The following is a 10,307-nucleotide window of genomic DNA, read 5'->3' on the forward strand; positions in this document are numbered from 1 at the left end:
CCAATTTACAGCCCGGAGCTCGAAAGTAACCCAGAGACAAAACCAAAACTCGGATGCTAATGCTGAGGTGTATACTGTTCATATTTAGCATAAAGATACACCTCGATATGATGTATTTAAATATGTAAAAAATATAAATGTAGGACAAACATTTTTTAGGATGTTTTTTTAGAAAATATCGCATTTTTTATGTTCGGGCTGTACATAATAAAATCTGTATGCACAGTGTAAACAAACGCTCTAATTTACGACAAGGCGCTTCACTTTCATTAACCTGGCTTGTAAAACAACATAAATGACTTGAGAGTATAATCAACTTTTAAACTAAATATATTTCTATTTGCATCAATAGAACGAAATGGGGTTATAGTATTTTTCTCTCATAAAAAAAAGTAGCATATTATTAGGCCTATTGGTAGGGTGCGTTAGAGTAAAAACGACCACTCACGATACCCAAGTGATAATTTTCTTTTCTTTGGTACTACGTAATTGGTCAGTTTTGTAATTTTAGATGGGGAAAGTCTACTTAATCAAGGGTTTTACAGCATTATTTACAGTAATGAAGCAGGGCGGCTGATAATGTCCATTAAACATTGTACTATAGTCGCGACAGGTTACGCCACAATACCCTGTGATCTTAAAAAAAAACTGGCACGTATTTGTACGTATGTCTAGACCGTGATAATCACTTACCTGGTCGATACCCTGCAATATACACCTGCCAATCAGGAATCACATGTGCAGGCCACGGAAAGAAAGGACCAATTAACTAAAACAAAAACTCCGATTCTCAAGTCAGCCCGTGGATGAAACATAATAGTTATTTCGACACCGACAGTAGTGGTTTATTTTGTATGAACTTCGTGTTGCTTTGGGGCTTCGGGCGATGAGGAACGTTTTTTGTGACGTATTCCGCCTGAAGATTAAAAACATTATTTAAAATTATTATTGTTTTCTACACGTGTTTTTAAAAACATATTTAAATACATCGTACTGAGATGTATCCTCATGCCAAATCCCATGTTTGTATATGCCATATTTAATTACTTATTGACGTTTCCTTCTTCGGACGGTGAATACAGATTTTGTTATGTAGGCCTACAGTCCTAACATGAAAAATCTGTTTTTTTTTTCCAAAAAAAAATAAATAAATAAAAAATTCTACATTTTTGTTTTAACATATATAAATACATCATGCTGAGGTGTATCTTTGTGCCAAATATGTACAATGTACACATCGGCATTCGCAACCGAGTACTGTTTTTGTCTCCGGGTAACGTTCGGGCTCCGGGCTGTAAATAGGCCGACACTAAAGTACTATGCGGTGTTGGTGTCCAATCTTTTCTTTTGCGATAAAATACACGCGTCTTTCTTCGGATACAATCCTTTGGAAAACCATAACAAGACAATCCCGATCGTTTAAACTGTTTATTTTTACACCCAAAGGCCGCGCAGTACGGCACTGTTGGACTGAAAAGATCGTAAGCCCCTTACTCCATATATAAACAGTTAACAACAATGGAAGAGTACAGCGGCTCTGACGTCACTTCCCTTTTTTTCCCGAACGCTCACGAAGAAATATGCATAAATCGTACTTTGATACTGATGAGCATAATTTCTTCATTTTAAGTTAACTACACGTATTTTATTGTTATAAAGTTATTTGTATATTATTTTTATATCATTTTTCTTTTTAAAATGAGCTATAATATGGTCTCGTGTCATGTTTCCTTTAAGGTTAATCTAGTTAATCACCCCCTCTGTTCTTCACACATCTCGTTATCCCCATGCGTCTAAATTGGCCTTAATTGCTCAGGCCAGTTTTCCCATTTCTGGAAGCGGATTAGAACACCTCACCGCTTACCTAATCTGGAGACTGCCAGTTTTGGGAACATACCAATCGTAGTTCGTGTTTGTTTGTTTGTTTAAATCTGGTCAGAAAGCCACTACTGTTGGGAATAATCAGCATAAAACTGGGCTAATTTTTTGCCTAATTTTAATCAACAATAACTGATCTAAAATAACATAAAAAATTATAAAAATACATGAAAATAACGATTCAAATATGAACTTTATTTTATGTATTTATAAAACATTTACGTGAATATATGGGAGTAAAAATTATAAACTTGTACCCACTCAACTGGTTTTTGTCAAAAATTAATCCAGTGGTCTAAAGGTTAATGAATGATGTCTGGGTGGTGTAAAAGTGAATTGTAGTCAGAGAATAGGGAATAGTACATCTCGAATGAAGATGGCCTGGTGAAAAAAAATTGCACTTAATTAAAATAAGTTAGCTCTATATTACAATGGGAGGTCATGTTTTGTATGGTTGGTCATTGAGTTTGAGATATGTTTTTAATTCTGTTATACTCATTTATAGTTTAAGATTCATATTCATACTCTTAGTTCTGATCCAAAATATGAGATTATCGGAAGCAGTGTTGGGACGTAGCCCAGTGGTAAAGCGTTTGCCTGATGAGTGGTCGATCGGGCTCATTGGTCTATTTCTCATTCCAGTCAGTGCACCACAAAGATTGTGGTTTGTGCTATTCTGTCTCTGGGATATTTAAAATCTCTTGCTACTAATGGAAATATGTAACTGGCTTCTTCTCTAACATGTTAAAATTAAGAAATGTAATTAATAAATCAATGTACTCTAGTGGTGTGTTTAAGCAAAACAAAACAACTTTTTGTCGGAAGCATGGAATTCTGTGTGATTTAAGTTTTTTCCTATTAGGATGTAGTGCATTGAAAATTTTTATGTTATCTTTAAAAAAATAAAAAATAAAAATAGGCATAGGTTTAAAAATGGGTGGAAACTTGTGGAATTAAATAAATAGAAGCTTGAACCATGCCAGTAGGACAGCTATTTCAATATTAAGCTTGCCAGTGATGATATTTTTTACTTGTTGGCGAGATCGACTATGAGCTTTGGTCTATTTCTCTGAGATGCAACTTTACTGCTACCATGAAAAGTCATGATGTAAAATTAGTTCATGGACCATGCTTATGAAACTAGTCTAGACTTGTCTCTAATGATATCACATACAATTTGTATGGTGTTGCCATGGCATCAAGTCTCAGACTATTAAGTCTGGAGTCTAGCCTCAAAAAGTTGATAAGCAACCAGGCCTGATTACTGGTATATCCAGCATTTTAACGATGAAGATTTAACACTGGAAATTCATGTCGATAGAAAGTTAGTGTAAATGTTCATATTATTTACAATGGACAACATTTAAAATGTTTAGGTAGCCTGAAGTCTGAAAATGTGAAGTAAAGTTTACGATACTCGTGGAACATGAATGCAAATGATCCCAGTTTATGGTGGTGGTAGTAATAAGAACTCAGTGATGCATCAGATATTGGGGGCTGGATGAGGTTAAACCATCTATTGTTTATAAAACTTAACGTTGCCATATTTTTAGGTGGACGGTGAAAAACGCTCTTGAGATGAAATTTAGGAGTGCGATTGCACATCTCAGATATGAAGAACTGCTGATCTAGTCAAAATTTTGCCACTATCTTTGTTTGCAACGAATGGTGTGTTTAGTAAAAAAAAAAAATACTTCTTCACAGAGTTGTACTTCTAAATAGAAACCTGACCACCAGTTGACATTTTTAGTTGAATTGTTTCCCGTATAGTTGAGGTTTTCCACTTCCTTTCCGTCACCGGTGATGAATCCAATTATACCATTGATGAACAGTGATTGAAGATTAGTCTTTCTGAGGTGACCGTTAGTTGATCATAACACTGTTTGAAAGTTTGTTTTGTTTAACGATACCACTAGAGTCATTGATTAATTAATCATCGGCTGTTGGATGTCAAACATTTGGAATTTCTGACTTGAAATCATCAGAGGAAACCCGCTACATTTTTCTTAATGCAGCAAAGGATCTTTTATATGCACTTTCCAACAGACAGGAAAGCACATACCACGGCCTTTGACCAGCTGTGGTGCACTGATTGGAACACTATTTGAACCACTAGTAGGAATAAAACAAGTGCCAAAGAAAACATCCAGAAGTTACTTTGTTCATTAAAGGGGTGGAGTGTAGCCCAGTGGTGAAGCACTCGGCTGATGGGAGATCGGTCTTGGATCGATTCCTGTGGTGAGGCTATTCGGCTATATTCTGATTCTAGCAAGAGCATCACGACTGGTATTTCAGAGGTCATGGTATGTGCTATCCTGTCTAGGGGTGATGCTGCATATAAAAGTTTCTTTGTTATTAATAGAAAAATATAGCGCATTTCTTGTCTTGACACTAAGTCAAAATTGCCAAGTGTTTGACATCCAATAGCTGATAATAAATAAATTGATGTGCTCTAGTGGTGCCATTAACCTTTAGACTACTGGATTAATTTTTGACAAAAACCATGTTACGTGGGTACAAGTTTATAATTTTTACTCGCATATATTCACTTAAATGTTTTAGAAATACATAAAATAAAGTTCATATTTCAATCGGTATGTATTATTTTTGTGGCTTTTTCTAATTTTTATGATATTTTAGATCAGTTAATGTTATTAAATTAGGGAAAAAATCTAAAAAGTCCCATACAGGCATTTGTGACAGCTGTCCAGGATTTATGTCCATTATTCCCAATAACTGGTTTTCTGACCAGAATTTTGTTTTAAAAACGAACTACGATTCATATCCCAATATTTGGTGATTTTCGTTGTTGGTAAAACGATCAAATTTATTATAAAATTAGCTGTTGCAATCAGCTATCGGACCCTGAAAATTACTATGACATGGTGCCATTGTTGTCAAGCGAAAAGACTTGACAGAGACCACTTATTCAACTCAAAATTCCAAGGTATTTTCCATTGGAAAAAAAAAGAAGCAGAGTTGTCTTCCATTTCCTGTTATCTAATTTTTTCCAGTGAGTGTTGTGTGCAAAACAGTGGGAAATATGTTTGGGGGAATGCACTGTATACAGTGTACAGTATGTTGACTGGCGTGACATTGGGCAAGATATCTCGCCTTCAGTAGTCCGAACAAACAAGAAATTTTGATACTACTGCACAGAGTTTTACTCCGTGTAGTTGAGGTTTTACCACTTCCTTTCCCTGTCACCGGTGATGAATCCATTTATACCATTGATGAACAGTGATTGAAGATTAGTCTTTCTGAGGTGACTGTTAGTCGACCGTAACACTATTTGAATGACCAGTAGGGATAAACATTGAAATGGTAAAGAAAACAATTAGAAGTTAAATTAAATGTTGAAACACAACCTGACCAGAGACCCGAAATTTTATTTTGTTTGGCCTAAACATTGATTTTAAAATTTTAAAAAGTGCGAGGCAAAGACTGATTTTAATAAGTGTATAATGTTACGTATTTCATTTTGTTATCAGCCGAGATAAAACTTCTGGAGCCTCATGTGCAGCACATGCTTTCCTTCATCGAACACGTTTACCTTGATAGTGACAAGACGGAGGGCAATATCGCTGCGGCCTGCGGACTTATAGGGTAAGTCATATTTAGCTGTGGACTTATAGGGCAAGTCTGGTAGTAACATTACACAGAGGTAGTCGTTGGTAACACTGCCAATACGATCAGAAGAAAGTATATATTTTTCTCTTCAGTTACAAAAACAGTCATTGTACATAGCATATTTCTAACTTATTTAGGATTTTTGAAGACTAATATTAAGTATAAATTATTTTTTCTTTGGTTAGAATATCGGTATATCTATTTTAACTGTGTTTTCGGATCATTTTGGGTGTTTTGTATGCACAAAGTTATTAGGAGGAATAATTTGGACTGCCACAAATGTTAGGATGACTAGAAATGCATTGGAGGTACAGACACTAATAGTATACTATAATAGTTATTTTGATATGTTCACCAATGATGACACATTTTGGTTTTTGGCGAAATAAACTCTGAGCTTTGATTAGTCTTTCTGAGGTGAAACTTCACTTGTTTAAAAATGTAGTGTTTTAATGGTGTTCATAAACAGAACAAACTTGAAGTCACATGCAAGTTTCTTCTCTCTCTTTTTTCTCAGTGACTTGTGTACAGCCTTTGGCAACAGTATTCTGGTTCTAGTAGAAAAAGACGTTTTCCAGAACCTGTTAACTGAAGGTCGAAGGTCAAAGGTTCACAAGGCTAAAACTCTTGCCATCTGGGCGACAAAAGAAATACGGAAGTTGAAAAATGCTTCATGGTGAGTTGTAATAAGTAATTCTGATAAGGGTAGATTGCTTTATGTACCAGAAGGGAAAAAAAAACCCACCGTAATTATTACACGAATATCCAAAGTGTGCATATAAAACAAATACACAAAATGTGCATTTAAAATAAATATCAAAATTATTTTTATTTGTTCCAGCCTGTGCACCATGACTGGTATACCAAAAGCCGTGGTATGTGCTATCCTGTCTGTGGGATGGTGCACATAAAAGATCCCTTGCTACCAATGGAAAAATGTAGCGGGTTTCCTCTAAGTCTAATGTCAGAATTATCAAACTTTTGATTAATAAATCAGTGTGCTCTAGTGGTGTCGTTACAGAAACACAAAAAAAGCCCACATTATGTTATTTATTTATACAAATTGTAAGTGAAAATATGTGAGTAAAAGTTATAAACTTGTAATCCACTCAATGTGGTTTTTATCAAAACTTAATCCAGTAGTCAGAGGGTTAGACCCAGTGGTTTTCCGTTTTGAAAAAAAAAAAGCTATTTTCCGTTTCCTGTTTTTGTAAATTCCGTTTCAGAATACAATATATAGGCCTAATTAACAATTTAAATAACACAATTTGTGACAAATTAACATAACAGGCAGACAACACTGTTTACTTTTTACTTTTTCATAATTTTTAAAAGATGAAAAAAATAAAAAGTACCTTTTGTCAAATATATCATATATAAAAAAATTTACCATTGGGTTGGTTTTATTTACTTTGTACGAAACTAAAACAAGGGACCGAAAATTAACATGTCACTATTTGTTGTTAAATTAAAGTAGTCCTTCATATTAGTAGAGAAAAATCGGAGCAAAGGTTACAATTATAACAACTACATAAAGCGACGGGGCTTAGTGTTAACAAAACGTAAACCTTTTATTTATTTTTATTATCGCTTTGACAGTCTAACGTCGTCTGCAATGTGAAGTATGCACATGACACAGCGGAAATAAAAGTAACATAGCAGTGTTCAGCCAGCCGTTTTTAGCTAAATGTTTGCAAACATATTTTGAGTGGTTCCCGAAGTGGTCATTCGGTTTAATGTGTAGCGTAAAAATCAGTTTTTCAAGACAAGCGTTAGCAACAAATCGCTGACTGAACTTAAACCTGAAAAAAATAAACCTGTCCCATCTGTGCAGGCGCAACCGATTAAGCAGTAAACCAGTTCCAAGTTCAGCCAGCAAACGTTTCGCTAACGTTCGCGAAGTATTTGGTTCTCAGCGTGGCCATTTGGTTTACAGTGAAGCGTATAATCCAGTCTAGCGGACAATTTTCCGCTCGGTCTGGCTGAATGTAGCCCCGGTAAATACGACACTACATGTTTGCCAATAGTACTGCACACTGGCCAATCGTCAATTTTACAGTGTGTGGCACTAGTAAAATGGTATTATATTTTTTTAACTTCGCGGAAAATCGTAATTCCGTTTCACAATGGGAATTCCGTGAATTCCGTCCGTTTTCCGCGATCGCAGAAAATCACTGGATCTCGAGGGTTAACGTGGGTTTCCAACCTTAAACTGAACTAACCATCCATTAACAGAAAAGGGTCATTCCATGTCGGATCACCCAATGGGTTAAACCCTACCTTCTCCAATTTCAATGAAATTTGGTATATAAGGTTATTTTGGCCACAAAACCTGAAATTCCAAGTTTTAGCTTAATTGGACCAACAGTTTCCGAGTTATGGCCGTTTCTTTTTTAAAAAATTTGTCAAAAAAGGGCGTGGCCACCCTTTTTTAAATTGCCATAACTCGGCAACCAATGGTCCAATTTTGACAAATGAGAAAACACATTTCAATCTGAAATTGCTGACTAATGAAACATTTTCCACCTCCAATTTTTTTATATGTTGTAGATAACATGTTGGGCTATAATTTTAATCAAAGGTCATCTCAAAGTCACGGGTCCCACAAGGTCAATTTCAAGGTCAAAATATAGGTCAAAAGGTCATCAGCCCAAAAGTAACCCAAGTGTCAGGAATAATGCCAGATTTGGATTCCTTGTAATTCCCCCTTTCCAATGATACCTCATTTGTCAAAATTGGACCATTGGTTGCTGAGTTATGGCAATTTTAAAAAAGGGCGGCCACGCCCTTTTTTTGACAAAATTTTAAAAAACAAAACGGCCATAACTCGGAAACTGTTGGTCCGATTAAGCTGAAACTTGGAATTTCAGGTTTTTTGGCCAAAATAACCTTATATACCAAATTTCATTGAAACTGGAGAGGGTAGGGTTTAAATTTCCTCTTTTTTTGGGGTGATTTGACACGGAATGACCCAAAATGGGTTCCTACAATAGTTTAAATTTTTTTACCGTACAGTAAAGTACTCTTATAATGAACTGGAAGGGACCATGATAGTTTGTTATTAAAGAAGTTTGTTGTACACATTTGTGTAAGTTGGTTATTAATATAAAACTGGACTTTACGATCAGTTCATTCTATGCAGTAGTTTGTTATTAAAGAAGTTTGTTGTACACATTTGTGTAAGTTGGTTATTAATATAAAACTGGACTTTATGATCAGTTCATTCTATGCAGTAGTTTGTTTTAAGCATGTTCGTTATAGTGTACTTTACTTTAATTGTATTCTGTCGGCCATGGTTAATGTGGACAGTTCATGTCTATATTTAGTAAGCATTAGTATTATATGCATGTCATCAACTGTCCTATAACCGCATTAATATTAGTTTTTAATAACTTAAACTGATGTCATTTGTCAGTCAAAAGGCTATAAAATTACTTTAATGCTTCGTTAAACTGGAGTGATTGTAAAAAAAATTTCTTTCAACAATTCTTGTTTTTTGTTAATTAGAAATGAAATTTAATAGTTCTGTATTATTGATATAACATTAGCATAGGTTTACAATCTTAAACTATGGTGATCCATTTCCTAGCAGGAAATTAGTTATATAATAATAATCAAAAGGTTCCATTTGATGAAATTTGAAACTTTGTGGCCATTTTGAGTTTTGTTGACTATGTAGCAATTTTTTAACATTGACAATTCTTGTCTATATTAGCCCAATGGTAAAGTGCTCGCTTGATGCGCGGTCAGTTTGGGATCGATCCCTGTCAGTGGGCCCATTGGGCTCTATCTCGCTCCAGCTAGTGACGACGACTGGTGCATATAAAAGACCTGTTGCTATTTACGGAAAAAGACAACGGGTTTCATTGCAAAGACTCAAAATTACCAAATGTTTAACATCTGCTAGCCATTGTTTAATAAATCGTTGTGCCTTAGTGGTGTCGTTAAATAAAATAAACTTTATCCAACTTATTGATGCTTAAAAACTGCTGGGGTGTCTAAAGTATTTAATAAAATATTAATTGATGCCATTTGTTCTCCCTGCAGATGATGTCGCCGACTATCTTGCAGCCGACTGGCTGCCCAGACAAATCTACTGTCACATGACTGCAGTTATCAGAGACCCTGGACGGTGACCTTCGACCCGACTTGGACGTATGCCAGAGTGCGACTCGGAGAGTGAATGTAACTTCATCTCAGCAACGGCCCGTTCGATTGGTTCTGTGCCGAGAATGAGACGAGGTGTGAGCGAGCGCGCGCGAGTTCAGGCTGCCACGATAGTGGCGCCTTCCCATGACTGTTGCCGTGGAAATCAACCACAGCCAATCAACATTGGAGATTCTCAAATCTTCATCCAACAAGAAATTCTTTTTTTTTTCTTTTTTTTTAAATTATTATTTTAAAAACAAAAACAAAAAAGTGGTTTTGAACTGTGTGAAAGTTATGACTGATCTGTATACCAGAATTCTTAGCTGATAGGTTTGACCAAAAAATAAATTTTGCTCAGTAGGCCCTTTTTTTTTTTTTTCTTTCTTAATTTTCCAAAAATGTCAAACTAGAATTTACTGATGGTAAATGTTATTCCAGATTTAAGTACGGTGGGTGTGGCAATTTTCTCTTCCCATTACGAAGTAAAAGGTGAGATGCCGGTTATTTCTTTCCCGATGGTGATATTTGGTTTTCAAGTTTAGATTAGTTTCTCAAAACTATGTCCCAGGTTACTAAAAATCTGTTTATAGTTGCACCTATGGATGTTCATCACAGTTCACTAGAATTTTTTTTAAATAAGCAAGACATTT

The 10,307-nt window shown here is 35.4% G+C and overlaps 1 protein-coding gene across 1 annotated transcript in view; it reads left to right on the plus strand.

Moving 5' to 3' along the window:
* Positions 1-10,017, plus strand: part of LOC121387434 (importin subunit beta-1-like) — a 51,410-nt gene extending 41,393 nt beyond the window's left edge. The window contains 3 exon segments of the mRNA XM_041518546.1: positions 5,370-5,484; positions 6,026-6,184; positions 9,556-10,017. Of these exon segments, the coding sequence (XP_041374480.1) occupies positions 5,370-5,484; positions 6,026-6,184; position 9,556 (275 nt within the window). The 3' untranslated portion in view covers positions 9,557-10,017.
* The last annotated feature ends 290 nt before the right edge of the window (positions 10,018-10,307 follow it).

The sequence above is a fragment of the Gigantopelta aegis genome, chromosome 13 (assembly GCF_016097555.1).
Source record: "Gigantopelta aegis isolate Gae_Host chromosome 13, Gae_host_genome, whole genome shotgun sequence".
Classification (NCBI taxonomy): Eukaryota; Metazoa; Mollusca; class Gastropoda; order Neomphalida; family Peltospiridae; genus Gigantopelta; species Gigantopelta aegis.